Genomic DNA, 17,702 nt, shown 5'->3' on the forward strand with positions numbered 1-17,702 from the left:
TGCTACAGCTTTTGATCTCCCTGTTAGAGAAGCGCACAAACACAAAGCAAAGAAAGCCGGGGGAAGGAAAACCGTCGGAAAGTGAAAGAGAGGAGGGAAGCAGGAGGGAAAGGGGTGCGGTTAAGGTGAGGAGACATGGTGAGTTCCGACGGGATGGGAAGAGGAGGGGGTGGGAGGCTGAGTTGGGACGGGAGGGGAGAGGGAGGAGGGAGGGGAGAGAGACATTTTTTTGTGAGGGTTTGTTATTCCCTCCATCGGGAAGGTCGAATCCCTAGGAAGGTAAATTTTCTTGTGTGGTAGATTTTACGTGAGAGTCAACATTGTGGACTATGCTTAGAGACATTCTTTCCTTGTGTTGTGCTCGTTGTGGTGTATTCTTTGTGGGAGTCAAGCTAAGGACTTGCATTACTTGTTGTGGGGTTGTCAGTTTGTTCAGTCTCTTTGGTGTCATTGGTCGGAGGCTTTTGACTTATGTTTGGCATGGAATCGCGATGGTTATGCTATTATTTAGGAGGTGCTCTTGGGCTAACTTCTTTGGTATTTTGTGGGGAGTTTGGCTTGAGAGAAACAATAGAATTTTTAGAGAGGTGGAGTGGTTGTGTGATGAGGTTTGGAAGGTGGTGAGGCTCATTTTGGTTGGCAATGAACCTATTATAATTTGTACAGTGAGGTTTGGAAGGTGATGAGGTTTGTAACTATGATCTTAGATTGATTTTGTTGGATCGGAATCCCTTTTGTAGCTGGTCTGGGTTCTTGTACATTCTTTCCTTTCTCTCAATGAAAGAATGTATAGTTCATTTTTTGTTTGGGATTTGTTTTTGGTCTTGGGTAGGATTTTTTTTTTTTGTTGGTTAAATTCTTTGTTCTGTTGCGTTCTTAAAGGTGTTGTCATTCCTTGTGGCTCTTGTTTTGACCTTTTTGGTAGGTTAGCTATTTGGTTTTTTAGTTTTTTTTTTCCCTTTCCTCCCATTGGAAGGTTGTTTCCTTGAACTTTCGGTATCTTCTCATCTTTCAATGAAAAGTTATCCGTGGATAAAAAATTGCGTATTTATTAATTATTACCAAGCCATCATCTGATTAGAATTTAATTCTAACATCAAAAGCTTTATCAAAATGATAGGACTATTTGGCAGCACCTGCAACAACAGACCTAGCATATTGTGTGATCTTGGAACACACAATTGCAGAGAGGGAACGAAGGTAACAAAACTTTTTAATGATGCTGGTCGAAATAAACTCATGAACTATCTTTTTCACTTAAGATGGTGAATCCTAATATTTGCTTTCATTTTTCACATTCTGCCAAGGAAGATGATTCTGTACTATATATCATGTTTTTCTTATCCTCGTAAATTATCGGCACATGCATACAAAAATCAAGATTTTAAAATTTTTTTTAAACTATGTTTTAACAATTACAATTTACTTTGGTTGATACAGTAGCCAACTTTCAATTATTTCTTTGCAATGTCATTGGGTTCAGAGGATAATGAATATTAAATTACCCTTTTTTTTTAAAAAAAAACATTTTTGTATGAGCACATGTTAGAACCCCAACCCAGGTGAATCCAAAAGCCCATGTATCTCTCTCATTACAGCTAGGCGCTAGCTGATATCAATATCTTAAGCAATCGATTTAGTTTAACTGCATTCGCCTGAGGGATCTTAAGAAATCCAAAAATTTGACTAGTCTCTTTTTGATAAAAACAACCTTCCATTGAGAATAAAATGAAAGGACACACGAGCCACAAAAAAAAACCAGCCCACAAAAAAGGGAGCACCTCTTCAAAAAGGGCCTCTAGTCCTGTACAATAATGCCTGTCTTAATTATAAAAAATCTGCGTAACCGGAACTCATCTGACTAGTCTCACCAAACAATTATATGACCCTATAACCCCTGACATCAAAAACTCTGTGAGATATGTCATGCTGTGTAGGTTTCTATAAGGATTGAGACATGACCTGAAAAGTATTTAGGTTTGGAAGTTCTCTTTGATCATTCACCAATCCAGACCATTATTCTATGTGCTTGATTACCCGCTAGTAATTTTTGGATGGAAAAATTTATGTTTATTATGCATACACAATTGTGTTAATTTTTCTTGTCTCCAGCTTTTTCTTTGAGCATAGATGTTCTGCATTTCCAGTGCTATTGCTGCTTTACAACTCATTTGGCTTTTTCTGCATCCAGCCCAGCTGTAGTTGCGAGGTCTGTGGCACTTTTGAAACGCTACCTTCTTAGGTATGTTATGAATCATCTTATATTTCAGTTATACTCTAATACTTGTTGAACTGGCTTTTTTTGTTCTTTTAATTTTTTTCCGACGAAACAAGATTCTCTATTTCATCCATGAAATAGAAATACAAATCAGGAAAAATATAATCCCTTCCACCCAAAGTGGATTACAAAAAATGCTCTCCCAAGACCGTAGTGTTTGAAAAGAGATTATATTTTGAAAAAAATGATCTCCCAAGACTGTGGTCTTCCACCAAGGCACATGTATTGGTGTAAATTTTTACTTACACCACCACTCAGCATTAAAAATAACACAAAAGGTGAAATTAAATCATTGAAGATCTTATTATTTTGTACAGAAAGGCCTCTCTTTGATCAACCCCCACACCCCACAATGTTGAACAGAAAGGCCACGAGGCTTACATTATTACGTCTCATGGGTACCACGTGAACCCAAAAGAAGAGTCCATCTACCTTTGCACACATGCATGCATGAATTTATAAATTCAATAATTGGGGATAGCCTTTGCCTAGAAAATTAAATCAAGTGAAAACTTCAAACTTCACATTGTATTAATTTTCACCTTGAAATGGTCCATACATAGTGGACCTTTTAAAAGCGTTTGGCGGTTTATTTATTTGACCGTTAAACTTGTGACTAACTGTGTTCAACGATGTTGAAGCTAATACATTTTTTGGCATGATTCCTAGCTGAATTGTTGGGCCATTACTACGACTTTTTGTAGGCCTTTTCATTTGTCTACTAGTCCAAATATTGTGGTTGAATAGGCTTGGATTTATTCTCAAGCTACATGGGACTTGTGTGTGCTTCAGAATGTTAATGATTTAGAGGTGATTGAATGGTTTAGTCTCTTCCATCTTCTTTCGTCATGTTAGGGTCTACTGATGATTCTTGGATTTGGCCCTAAAATTCTGCTAGAAGAGTATTTACTATTTACTATTTACAATCAAAATTCTCATGAATGACTTCGTTCATGCTATTGGTTATAATTCGAACGAGCCTCCTCACCTTTGGTTGTTGATAGTTCTTGTCTACGCTGAAGATATCTTTGCACCAAAACACCTTCAGAATTACTCGTTCGGTTATCCCTCACTACACATTGATATAATGAATGGTGAAAATGTTCAGAGACAACAAACTCTCGAAGGGAGTGAAAAATAAAAAGGAAATATACAAAGGCATAAGTACACCATAAAGAAAACAAGCCAAGAATATAAGCATTATGGAACAAAGAGTTATTTCAATAACTTCATTGGAAAGATATGAACCTGAGAAAAAAGCTTCCACCAAACACAAAACCAACCGCTGATACAATCTGCCAAAGGAAATTGTGAACCAAACTTCAACCTCTAAGAAGAAGATACCAAATAGCTTATATTACCATGAATAAGGCTTCCATCAAGGCACCGTAAAATCCAGAACAAAATTCTAACAAGTAAAGATTGTCCAAATATCAACAATGGGCAAATTCTTAATAAATTCTTAATAAAGCAAATTTCTTTGCAGGCCTTTTGATGATAATCTCAACTTATCAAGACTAAACAATAACTATCGCTGCTCTTTGATACCTTCCATTGAACTAAGGGACAACCAAATCAAACCTTAAAGAAAATTCCAAAGACCTCTATGATTCCATGAGATAAAATCATCGAAAGAAAAATGGTAGAGAATCACTGAACTTTTATCTATTTTTTTTAGATAAGAAATATTTCATTGATGGAATGAAATAAGGGGAACCCCAATACACCTAAAGGTGATTACAGTAGTGATTTCTAATTGCGTTTCTCTTAAAAAAAAATAGTGATTTCCAATTGGAAAGCAAATAAGAAAGACTAAAATGCTTAAAAGGGTGTCTAGTTTTACACCAATTCAAAGCGATAGATAGAGCCAAATCCATGAAACTATCAAAAACTGAAAAAGAATCTCTAAAAAGACGTTTATTGCGCTCGCCCCGTAAAGTCCAAAAGAAAGGCCACACAATAGCCAACCAAATTGTTTTCTTCGTACCAAGAAAAAGATGTCCCACCAGTAGAGATGCAAGGATGTCAAAAATATTATTTGGACAGGGGAACGACCAACCAAAGGGTTCCAAAACGATATGCCAGAAGCAGGAAGCAAACGAGCAATGAAAAAAAGATGGGCCGATGATTCTGAATGGCTTTGACACATGATAAACCAGAATGGAGAGATAGACATATATGGCATACTACGTTGAAGACGATTAACAATATTAACAGCACCAAGATTGAGCACTCATAAGAAACTTTTTATTTTCTTAGGGAAGTGATCCATCCAAATGACATAATATAAATCTTTCACAAGAGGCTCAACCGTACCTACCAAATCAGCCATAGGAGATTTAACTGAAAACATAGAAGAAGGTCCAATAGTCCATATTCAAGAATCAAGAGAAATACAGAATCTGGGAGAGAACAACAATCGAGACAAAGAAACCTATTCAATAGTTTGTAGGTCATTAAGATTATGACGAAGACGTAAATCCCAAGCCTTAGAATCCTCAATGCAAACATCAGCCACCTTAATGTTAGGATAGCAAGGGAGGCGAAACAAAGGAGGGAACATCGTAGAGAGAACACCACAACTAAGCCAAGAGTCCTTGCAAAACGAAATAGAGGCACCATTACCGAGACAATTTTGGGTACGAGAAGCAACCACATCACTGGTTTGAAAAATAAACCGCCAAGGAGATTTAGAAGAACTACAAATGACAATCGGCCAAATACAGGAAAGAGAATTATGCTTAGCCACAATAAGCTGTCTCCACAAAACATCCTGTTCATGCAAAAAATGCCAAATTCATTTAGCCAAAAAGGCAGAGTTTTGATAATGAAAGTTGCCAACACGAAGACCACCCATCAATTTTGGTCGTTGAGTAGTTTCCCAATTAACGTTATGCATACCATTATCACCACGAGAGCCCTCCCAAAAGAAATCACGAATCAATTGATCAAATATTAACTGAACTTTTATTTATGACGAAGAAATGGAATTGTACGCATTTGAAGACTGCAAACCTTAATAAGAGAGGCAAATTTACTAGGACTTGTCGAGGTGGACACTGGCGGGGAAGCTTCGTTGAACTGATCAACAACTGAATTTAATGGATGACCATTGACCGACAACACCATTCGAGAAAAGGAGGGCAAAAGAAGATTCAAAGTAATCCTCGTAATGACCATCTTGATCTATTTCCCGACCCTGAGAATTCAACAATGGTATTTTATTCCAAACTACTAACACTAACACATCTGATTTCGCATCGAAATCATAATTTGGTGAAGAAGGTAGAACTAAATAACCAACAGAAATGGATACCCTTTTCACAACTAATTTGAATCTTGCATAAGAGACCACCTAACCTAATAAGAATCTAGAATTGAAATATATATATATATATATATTATATATAATATATATATATATATATATATATATGGGATAAGAAACAATTTCATTGATTAAATGAAATATCCAAAGATATCCAAAGGTACATGAGGACCCCAATCATAGGGTGTACAAAAAAAGACCCATTCATAGGGAGTGCAAAAGGTGTTTCCCATTTGCAACGAGAAAAGAAAAACTATGACGGTGTATAGCCTGTAAATCTTTGCACAAAAAAAAAAGCATTGTGAATGATGGTATCAATAATGTCCTTTGTTGTCTTGGCCTTGTCTGGGAAGATTCTAGCATTTCTTTCATCCCATATCTTCTACAAAACAACACAAATGATGCTTAACCAGAGACATTCTTTGACAACTTTGAAAGGAGTCCAGTTGATTAGTAGGTGAACCTAGCTTTGTAAGTCATTTGGAAAAGCCACAGATTAGTTGAAGGCAGAAAAGACTTCTGTCCATATCCCTTTAGAAAAGGGGCAGTCAAAGAAAACATGCTGAATAGTTTCGTTGTTTATTCGACAAAGGCAGCACCAAAAGGGAGATAGGTTGATCCATGGGCAACGTTTCTGTTACCTGTCCATAGTGTTTAGACATGAATTTATGATTTCCCAAAGGAGGAATTTAACGCTCTTCTGGTAGGGACAACTCCACAATTTTTTGCAAAAGATGGCCTAAGATGAGTGCGGGTTGGACATGAGGGAAGAGTATAAAGACTTTGTATTGAAACCAATATGGTTGAGTTTCCACGTCCAATGGTCCTTTCTACGAATAAGGTTCAAACTTAGAAGGAGATGGGTAAGAGGAGCCCATTCCTCTATCTCATCGTCTTTGAGATTTCTTCTAAAGTTTAGGGACCAAGAACAATTTGTAGCATTCCAAGTCTCCTTAATTTATTTTTGGAGTTAGATAGCCGAAAGAGTCTAGGAAAAAGTCTATTTTAAGTGTGGAACCAACAAACCAAATATCTATCCGGAAAGCTGTAGAGGAGCCATCTCCAACAACACATTGGATATTCCAATAGATAAGATCCTTTTGATGCAGAATGCATTTCCAAGGGCTTCTAGTTGAGATGCGTTTGTAATCGGTTGCCTAGAAATCAAAGTGATGTGACCCGTATTTGGTTTTGATTAAAATCCTCCGGACGACTTCTTTCTCCAAATGAAAACGCCAAATCCACTTGGCAATGAGGGCTTTGTTTTGGTGTTTAATGTTTGTGATCCCTAATCCCCCTTCATCCAGAGGTTTCTTCAATTTATCCCATTTTAACACATGAGATAGCTTGCTGTCCCTATGACCCGACCATAGGAAATTTCTAAAATATTTGTCAATGGCATCAGTTATTTTTCCAGGGGCACGATAGAGGGATAAATAGTAGATAGGTAGATTGGATAAAGTTGCTTTCAAAAGGGTTAGTCTACCTCCTTTCGAGAGGAAATTGTGTTGCCAAGAGTGTAGTCTTTTGTCTATTTTGTCCAAAATCGGCTGCCAAAAGGTTATTGTAGTTGGTTTTCCATAAAGAGGCAGACCCTAGTATGTGGTAGGCCATTTCCCCACCTTACATTCAAATCTTGTTGCAATAGAATCCACCCATTCATCTTCACAATTGATACCCAGGAATTTAGATTTGTGCCTATTGATGTTGAGTCCAGAAGCATTTTCTAAAAGGGTGATCAAATTGAAAAGGTTTTCAATCTTCCTCTCATTGTTGATGGAGAAAAGTAGCGTGTCATCGGCAAAAAGGAGGTGATTGATGTTTAGAGGTGAACTTGGGATAGAGTATCCGCTAATGAAGCCTTTTGCATCTGCCAAAGTGAGGATTCTGCTGAGACTATCCATGATGATGATGAAAAGAAAGGTGATCATGGGTTACCTTGTGTAAGGCCCCTAGTTGCTTTAAATTTCCCTCTAGGTTTGCCCTTTATAATGATAGAGAAATTTGTGGAGGATATGCAACATTTGATCCATTATCTCTATCTTGTGCCAAAGCCCTTTACAATTAACAATTCATCAAGGAAATCCCAATCCACTTTGTCGAAAGCTTTCTCAATGTCGAGCTTGATGGCCACCCCTTTAATTTTCTTTGCATGCCAATCTTCGAGGATTTCATTAGCAATCAAAGATGCATCCAAAATTTATCTACCATCCACAAAGGCTGATTGGTAGATCGTGATGGTAGATGGGAGGATTTTCTTGAGGCGATAATAAAACACGAGCAATAATCTTGTAGAGTCCCGTAGTGAGGCTAATAGGTCGATAGTCTCCCATCTTCTTGGCATCAATTTTCTTGGGGATAAGGCATATATAAGTTTCGTTCACATTGGTATTGATGATTCCATTCTTAAAAAACTCTTGGAACACTCTAATTAAGTCAGATTTTTGAATGTTCCATGATTTTTTAAAGAAGTCTGATGTGAAAACCATCAGGCCCCAGAGTTTTCTTAGTGCCCAATGCCTTTATCGCGGTCCAAATCTCAATTTCTGTGAAGGGGGCTTCCATGGATCTAGCTTGTTCCTGGCTAATAGGATCCCACTCCAGGGGATATGGAATAAGTCGATTACTTGGTTTTTTGGTGAAGAGATCCTTGTAAAATGTAATGAATTCGGCCTCTATGTTGGTATTTCTAACCAAACTTAAGTTCCGGTCATTGAGAATTTCTGTGATGTAGTTTTTCCTCTTCTTGGCAGCAACGTATTTGTGAAAAAAGGACGTGTTTTCATCTCCATTGATCAACGGTTTGTTTTGCACTTTTTCCTCCACTTGATTTCCTCGTTTGCATTTAAGGATAGGAGCTGATTTCTAATCAAATATCTTCTATCAGCAAGATCACAAGTGATGGGGCCATTTTCAGATTCTTGATCAATGGTGGCCAATTCCTTTGGTAGAGTATCTCTCTGTGTTTCAATGATACCAAAAGAGGATAAATTCCATTCTTTGATAGCCAACTTCAGCCCTTTTAACTTGTGGTTAAAGCCATGGCCAGGATGCCCTATTAAAGGATGGCTGTTCCACCAAGTTTCAACAAATGGGAGAAAACCTTTGTGGTTTAGCTACATATTTCAAATTTGAAGGGTGCATATCCCCATTTCTAGTTTCCAAGGGTTAAAAGAAGGGTGAAGTGGTCTGATGTTGGCCTGTCCAATCTTTTCATGGATGCATCAATGAATTTTGAGATGATAGAATCAGAGCAAAGGAACCGGTCAATTCTTGTATGTGTAGGAGGTGTGCGAAAATCAGACCAGGTAAATCTTCTATTAGTGAGATGTATGTCAATAAGTTCCCAATGGTCAATAAAGGAGTTGAAGGGCAACATATCTCTATTTGGTCTGCAACCATTAGAGTTTTCGTGGGGCCAACGAATGAGGTTGAAATCGCCCCCAATGATCCAGTTTTCATCCACAAGGCAGAAGAGATCATGGAGCTCATGAATAAAATACTCCTTTTCAGACTCATATGGAGGGTCGTAGACACCTATGAACCAAAATTTGTAACCATCAGCTAGAGTGAAAAGGACAGTGAGAGAGTATGCACCTTTTCTAATTGATGCTGCTAAATGAGAATGCCTCCAGAAGAGCCATTAGCATTCATCGAAGTCTACTCGATCCGTCTGGAGCTCCAAAGAGATATAATAAAAACAGGAGCAATATCGCGACTTTTGGTTTCTTGGAGGGTAACAATTGATGGGTTGTTGGTGTCTAGTCTCTTGACAGTGGCTGTTTTCTTCCACAATCCGAGGCCTCTGATGTTCCAAGAGAGAATTAACATTAGGATGATTGAGAACCCTCCCTGATCAAGGCCTTAGCCTTCTTATCATAAGAAATGGAGCATTCCAATTTCTTGATTTCACGTAAGCCCCTCTTTTGCTTTTCTATAAGTTTATTCCCGTTCTTTCTTGTAGGTATCGATTGAATACAAAAGCCACATTCTTCAAACTAGGGTGCCAAAGCAGTAAGATGAGTCATAGGATTCATGGAAAATGAGTTATAATAAGGTGGTGGGGAGGAAAGGAAGTCTTGCCAATGCGAATCCTTGTGGCTGGGTGATCCAGGGGCACGTTGAAGAGGACTAGTGAGGTAGCAATCAGAGTCAACTTCAGAAGAATGAGGAATGATAGCTATGGAGCATTTGTTGCCAGCAATGAAGGTAGTTGGCTTATGGTTGATAGTAACATTTTTTGGGTCAATGTGTGGGATTTCGGATGGGGATGGTAGGTCAAGGTTTGGTTGTAGTGTGAGGAGGTGGGATTTGTTGCTAATTTTCGAAAAACGGGGGCAAGATGTGGGCTGGTAGGGTCCAAAAGCGTGGGGGCTGGGACATAGATTGTTGTGTGGGACCCGAGAGAGAGTTGGAGGGTGGTGGGGCCAGGGATGGGTTCAATGGAGGTGTTGGTGAAGGATAGTTAGGTCCCATCTGGTTGGTCGAAAAGGGGATAAAAGGGGTTGTAGTTGAAGGAGAGGTGGGTTTCCTCTGGTAAGTATTATTAACCAGTGGTTTATCAAGTGTTTGGTTGGGTTTGGAAGCAATGCCAGTGGACAGGGCAGATTTCTGGCTGATAGTGATAGGCTGTTCTGTATTGTCAACATCACAAGGAAACCTCTATTGTGTCTGCTTGGTATTGTCAACCTCACAAGAGTACTTTTGCTGTGTAAGATCATCATCAACGGAAAAATTTGAAAATTCCTCTTTCTTCGTGCCATTTTTTGCCGGAAGTTTGGCTGATGTGCCATGGATTCCGGCAATAACTCCTATATGATAAGCTGCATTAAAAAAAGGGTGGATACAAGCTAAGGCCGGAGATGAAGATGAGGGGAGCAACACCTTAGTCGGAAGGAAACCAAAGTGGTTTTTTAAACTTTGAGACCAATCTCCATCATATCCATTCTGTTGAGGGTCTTTTTTGCCACATCAATTAGTCCTCCACAAGCTTCCCCAATATATTGAAAAGTTTCCATGTTCCATTTATCAAAAGGGAGGCCTCTCACTTTTATCCATCCTCCATAGGAGGGGACAACCTGTTCACCGTGACATTCATTATGGCTCCAAGAGAGAAGAGGATTTTGTAAGAGCGGATATTCTGCCATCCTTTGTAATTTCCTTCTGATGACCACAATATTGTGGGTAAAGAAAGGTGCCAGGGTCGAAAAGGATTGGGATGGTAGAGAAGAAAAAACGGTGGTGGTTGGTTGGTTATTCAATGCTTCTGGCATCTTTTTCTTTCTTTTCTTTGTTCTCTTTCATTTGTTCTCTTTGGTGTTCACTTCAGCCGTTTTAAAGAATTTTTGGTTCAATGGTGCAATAAGGAGGGCTTTGATGGTCTCTGTGATCCATCGAACAGTGCTCTAGTGGACAGAAATGGGGAAATCGAACAGTGCTCTAGTGGACAGAAATGGGGAAAGATTTATCTTTTGTTTTCTCTGTTATGTAGACTTTGGTGCCTCGTGATGATGGTGTCGATATCAATAAGGAAAATTTTCTTTTCAATAGAAATCTTTCGGGTAGGCTGACAAACAGGAGGAGCATGGCAGCGAACACGTGAAGGTCATGGGTAGGGTTTGGGAGGGGGAAGGGTGGGAGAGAAAGGGGAGGGAGAGAGCATCTCGATTGTGTCTTTGTAATTTTGATCACAATTAGAATTGAAATATAAAATATAAAGGATCAAGAACAGCAAGATAAATCAAGAATAAGGCACTTGGAACCTTTCCTTTTGAGTATGCTAACCCAAGCCCTAAATAACTCAACAATTGCTTGGCTTCCTTCAAAGCCCATCAATCTATTTACCACAAAATACACTAACTCCCTAACTAATTACCCTTATGCGTTTACTAATACCATGTTACTCCGACCCATAAATCCCTCTTAATACCCTTACATATTCTAGATCAGTTTTTGTGGGTCATCCCATTCATGGTGCGAAAAAAGCTTTATGGTTGGCTATAAACCAAGTGTTTTTTGGGTATCCTTAGGGAGAAAGAAATGCAAGAATTTTCAGGGATGTTTTCGCTACCTCTGATTGCTTTCTGATTTTGTTTTATTTCATGTTTTGTATTGGTGTAAAATATACATGCACTCCATTTGGAGATTATAATCTATCTTCTTCTTCTTCTTCTCTTCTTTTTTTTTTTTTTTTTTTTTTTTTAAAAAAAAAAAAAATTCTAATCGAAGATCTTTTATGTAGTTGGATGTTGGGAGCCCACTATGCTACCGTTATTTCATTCATCTGTTTCTCTTCTAAAAAAAGAACGTTAATTCCCTAGACTTAGTTAAATGGTCCAATTACTACCCTATATTCAATTTCTGCTAATTCACCACCAATTTTAGTAAAAACTACTATGTAAAAATCTCCGTGAACTCACTAATTTCAACCACATCAAGTTTTTCACAAATTAACCAGTAACTTTTGTCAAAACTCTTAAAATTTAGTCACGTCATTTTCTTTAAAATGTTATAATTTAGTACCATGTTTATTTATTTTTTTTAATTTTAATTCAATGTATGCATATTATAATGCATTTTTTAATGAATTTTCAAACGAAAACTTATTCAGTGGGTAGGAATTGCAACACTTTTTCAAGTTTAAGTTAAGATTGCATCACTTATCTAAACTTGGATGCAATTTGATGAAATTAAAAGTTTGGGGAAAAATTGATAGAATTTGACCAGTTAAGGAATGAAAATTAATTCTTTTCCCCAAAAATCAGTATGGACGACTAGAAAGAACTATTATTTTTGTAGCATCTCAAATGATGCAAGGCTGGTCAGCTCAATTCCAGATGAAAACAAGTCGTTCTTGCTTCGAACTTGACAATGTGCAGCAGAGTTTTCTTTTTGGTCTTTTTTCTTCCCCTTGCATTAAATGATTCCACTGCTCCCGGATGCTCTTTTCTTCATCCTTGAATGCCTTTCCCGACTACTCATTCATTGGATGAGCCATTTCTGCTGTTCTTCGATACGAATTTGTGTGATACTTTGTTTTTGCAGATACAAACCCTCTGAAGAAACATTAATGCAGATAGACCGGTTTTGCTTAAACACAATTAGCGAGTGTAGCTTTAGTCCAAACCGAAGGTCATCACCATGGTCTCAATCTTTGAGTCAACCATCTGCTGCACCTACAACCTCTTCTACTTTTTCTCCATTGCCCGTATCAAGTATTGCCTCTGGAGCACTTATAAAATCACTGAAATATGTTCGCTCCTTGGTGGGACAACACATACCAAGGAGATCATTTCAACCAGCTGCTTTTGCTGGTGCACCTTCTATGTCAAGACAGTCGCTACCTGCACTGTCATCTATGCTGAGTAGATCCTTCAATTCACAATTAAATGCTGCAAGTAGTGGAGAATCTTCAGAGCATAAAGACTCCACAGTTTTATCTACATCAAATTTATCTAATATTGAAGAAGTTGATAGTACGGTTGACCTTGAATACATCTCACCTGATGTCTTGAAATGGCGATGGTTTGGGGAACAACGGTCATCTCTTTTTCAAAGAGAGAGGTAATTAGGTTGTTAAATAACCTTTGTTTTTTTTATGCCTTTCATGCATGCTGTAGTATAAGTTAGTTTGTTTATTCTGCATTCGCTAAATTAAATGCGGAATATGTTTGATGGTCCAGTGATAATTTTGCTAATACTCAAGACTTGAGAACGCGTAATCTTCTAGAAGTAGGTGCAGCAGCACTTTTAGTGGGAGATACAGAAGCCAAAATGAAGGATCAACCTTGGAAATCTTTTGGAACAGCTGATATGCCATATGTTGATCAACTATTGCAGCCTTCACCGGTAGCAACTATAACCAATTCTTCCTCTGCCCGTCTCCACTTGAGGGCTATAACTGCATCAAAGCGCACAAAACCAGGCTTGCATCAGATCTGGTATAGGTTTTTTGTCTTATGTTTATTCTTGCTTCCATTTATCGTTACTTAGCTTCCTCATGCTTACTACTCTGTTTCTTAAAAGATACACTAGACATTAGCTAAACTGAATCCCTACTACTAGTAGTAGGTGTTCATTTGGTATCTAAACTTCGTCCCTGCCCCCCTTTGTGTATCTTAGTTGCCTTTCTAGCTACTATTTTGTTGCATTTTGGTCCTTGCTGGCATGGCCTTTGGCAACAAGAATTGTGGCATTTAATAGAAATGACCTAATTATTGTGACTAAATAACCATGGATTTATTATTTAAAATGTTGGATGAAGATCCAAACTGGGATAAAAAAAATGGTTATATGGTTGATTTGAAAAATATGCTGTACCGTAGCTTAGGACCCTAAGTTACCATTAACTAAATTATTAAAAGAGACGGCCTTTTTCACCCAGTGATAGGCGACTGGTAAATACAAAACCCTCAACAAGCGTTTTCATAAAAAAAATGTTTATAAACCAAATTTTGGTCTTCTTTGAGATGCAAGAATTGTATCTAGAAGTCAAATGGTCAGGTGGGAAATACAATGCACATCAACCAGAAGGGGTTTCTATTCTGTGAGTTGACTTTCTGCTTTTCTCCATGTCAGGGTTGTTGGATATAATACAATCTAAAATAGCAAAGTTGTTAGGAAAATCACAAACTAAAATACTTTAGATTGCCAAAATCCACCCCTAACAAAACAAAAAGTATTAATAGATACCAAACAAATTATTCTCCAATTATACTGAAAGAAAGGTCAACTTTTTGGCAGTACCAAATGATTGTTGTGGTTGGCTCTTATGCGTACTTTCTTTTGGACCCTTTGGTGTAAGCACAAGGGTCGTATTTTTAAGAATTGTTACTCCTCTTTCGATAGATTTATAGATATGGTTTTATTTATGGCTTTTTATTGGTGCAAGGATAAGCATCCTTTCAATCTTTTCAATTGATCTTATTTAGTCTCCAATTGGAAATGCTTCTTGTAATCGCCTATTGGTTTTTGGGCTCTCCCTTATTTCATCCATCAATAAAATGTTTCTTATTAAAAAAAATGAAGGTTAACTTTTATAAATTTGTCTCTTGATATCTTAGTAATGTCATTTAGGGAAGATTCTCCTGGGAGTACATTTCGACCAAAGGCCAGACCACTCTTCCAATATCGTTACTACAGGTACAAAACAATAGATTCCGTCATGAAACCCTGTAAGTTCATAAGGTATAGATTCTAGAAAATCATTAAGCCAGTACTTGCTTATTTCAATTTGTAAAGTCACATAGAGAGTAATTGCCATTCGGAATCATGAAATTGATCAATGCTTAAATGGATTTGCTTGTGATTGATGGCCTTGTTATTACAAGAAATAGTGGTCTTGTTTACATGAATATATGAAACTTACATGCATTTTGAATTTATACATTTGCTCTTCCCCTTTCTGTTGGATATCTCTTCTAGGCTTTTAATGGATGATTGTATGATGTTACTGAAGGGGTAGGCTGGGTGTTACCATATCTTAGTGTCTGTTTCATGCAATTATTACTATTATTTTTTCTTTTTTTCAAGGTATGAATTAATATGAGGGTCTGGCATGTAATATTGATTTAAGATACTGGTTAACATGAGATCTTTATCATGACCTCAACTAGTTATGACATATACCCTGGTCTAAGAGGCCGTTTGTTCGTATCCCCCATTCTCACATGTTATTGAGCTCTCAAAATGTGCATGTAGTATTGTTTCTTTCTTGAAGGTGTATCGTGAGGCCCTGTCATGTAATCAAATGAAAACTTTTAATATTACCTGGAAGATAAAAAGAAAAAAAAAAAACTGAACTCGAACAAGAAGTTTTTATTAATCACGTTCTGAATATCTTGTAGTTGCATTATACCTCACAAAATTAACTTCATGCCCCTCAGTGAACAGCAGCCTCTGAGACTGAATCCTGCCGAGGTGTGCGAGGTTATTGCTGCAGTTTGCTCTGAAATGTCTTCACCCATCGCTAATCCTCTTACAGTAACATCTAGGTTAAGTACAAATAGTGGCAAGCCATCAATGGATGTTGCCGTGAGCGTTCTTGTAAAGCTCATTATTGACATGTATGTTTTTTTTTTTTTTTTTTTTTAAGATGCTTAAATTAAATTACTTCAAATGTTGCAAATTTTTATATACTATTCATCGCCCTCAATCATTTCATCTTTGTGTGCACATGTGTTTTTATTACTCATTCAATTCACTCCATTGCATATATTTGGCACTCTGCACCAAACAATCCTGTGTGTTCAAAATGTTTAATAAAACTGTTCCAGAGTTGGCTGAAGTATCAAATAGTCATTTTCTATCAATTAGGATAGACATTCAATATGGTTTGCTTATGTTAGGAGGAAGAGAGGAGAGCAACAAGATATGCAACCTAAGCCCTGTTTGTTTCATTGGAGTTGTGCTTAGGTTTTAACATGGATAAAAATTATCTGTTGAAAAAGATGAGACATTTTTCCATAGATATTTTATAAGGTCGGAGTGTTAAGAAGTGGGCATGGAGAGTAAACAATACTTGATTTGATGACTTTGATCTGATATGTTTAGTATGTATAGATTGTTTTGTTAGGGGAGAGAGTTAAAAAGTGGGCATTGAGATATTTGATGCCTTTGATATGTTTGTCATGTAATTAAATTATCTATTCTATGCACTATTTTGCTTGATTGATTTTCTTTCTTAGAGCCTAGAGGGGTCCCTTTTCTGTCAGCTTGTCTTTTGTCTTGTTGCATTCTTTCATTTTTCCCAATGGATGGTGGTTTTATTTTTAAAAAATTAAAATTATAAATATATTAAATGTGTTTATTTTACCTCCACCCCAAAATATAATTGTAAAATTTCAATTGATAATTGAATGAAAAATATAGAGTGAGATATATAGATGTTGATTTTAAATTGTTTTAATGTAAGTTTAATGCTCATTGATACCAGAAGGTAAAGAAAAAAGGAGAAATGTAAAGGGTAGAAAAATTTATTGTTGATGAAAAAGACAGAGTAGAGAAAGAAAATAGCACACACAAAGTTTATGTGGAAAACCCTAATCAGGGAGAAAAAACCAAAGGATTCTTATTAGAAGACTGATACAAAAAATACATTGTGACTACTTGCTTAAATAGAAAAAAGGGAAACCCTAGGGTACAAGTAAAAAGACAGAAATGCCCCTAGAGTAAAAAACCCTAATTTCAACACTCCTTCTCAAGTTGGGGTGTAGATGTCAATAAGATCCAACTTGCTCACACAAGAGTCAAACAACTGCTGGGCAATCCCTTTGTTAGGACATTTGCAATATGTTGGCTAGAGGGAACATAGGGGACACAAATGTTGCCACAGTCAAGCCTCTCCTTGATGAAATGTCGATCAATCTCTACATACTTTGTTCTGTCATGTTGAACTGGGTTATTTGCTATGCTTATTGCGGCCTTGTTATCACAATAAAGTTTCATTGGACCGGTGTGACCTTGGTCAAGGTCTCTTAATTTTTTCAAGTCAAATTTCTTCACAGATCCCCAAACTCATGGCTCTGTACTCAGCTTCGGCACTACTTCTGGCAAGTATCCCTTGTTTTTTACTCCTCTATGTGACAAGGTTACCCCACACGAAGGTACAATATCCTGATGTTGACTTTCTATCTACCACAGAACTTGCCCAATCTGCATCCGTGTATGCCTCGATGCATCGTCTGTCAGTCTTTCTGAACATCAAACCTCTCTTTGGAGAAGTTTTCAGATACCTCAGGATGAGCTCCACTGTCCTCATGTGTTATTCGTTCGGAGACTGCATAAACCGACTCACCATACTCACTGCATATGAAATGTCTGGTCTAGTGTGTGAGAGGTATATTAACTTTCCAACAAGCCGCTGATATCTCACTTTATTAACTGGAACACCTTCACTCAGATTACTTAATTTCGCATTCACTTCTATAGGGGTATCAACTGGTTTGCAGCCTGCCATGCCCGTCTCCTTAAGCAAGTCCAGAGTATATTTCCATTGGGAAATTGAAATCCATTCTCTTGATCGAGCTACCTCCATTCCAAGGAAGTACCTTAATTTTCCAAGATCCTTTATTTCAAATTCCTCAACCATTTTCGTCT

The 17,702-nt window shown here is 37.5% G+C and overlaps 1 protein-coding gene across 1 annotated transcript in view; it reads left to right on the plus strand.

Annotated features, from left to right (window-relative positions):
* The first annotated feature begins 329 nt into the window (after window positions 1–329).
* Window positions 330–17,702, plus strand: part of LOC120079177 — a 32,842-nt gene continuing 15,469 nt past the window's right edge. Inside the window, exons 1-7 of the mRNA XM_039033347.1 lie at window positions 330–608; window positions 1,121–1,200; window positions 2,192–2,242; window positions 12,651–13,169; window positions 13,289–13,546; window positions 14,682–14,747; window positions 15,491–15,670. Coding sequence (XP_038889275.1) covers window positions 330–608; window positions 1,121–1,200; window positions 2,192–2,242; window positions 12,651–13,169; window positions 13,289–13,546; window positions 14,682–14,747; window positions 15,491–15,670 — 1,433 coding nt within the window. The remainder of the gene's footprint in view (window positions 609–1,120; window positions 1,201–2,191; window positions 2,243–12,650; window positions 13,170–13,288; window positions 13,547–14,681; window positions 14,748–15,490; window positions 15,671–17,702) is intronic.

This window comes from Benincasa hispida, chromosome 6, assembly GCF_009727055.1.
Source record: "Benincasa hispida cultivar B227 chromosome 6, ASM972705v1, whole genome shotgun sequence".
In the NCBI taxonomy this organism is placed as follows: Eukaryota; Viridiplantae; Streptophyta; class Magnoliopsida; order Cucurbitales; family Cucurbitaceae; genus Benincasa; species Benincasa hispida.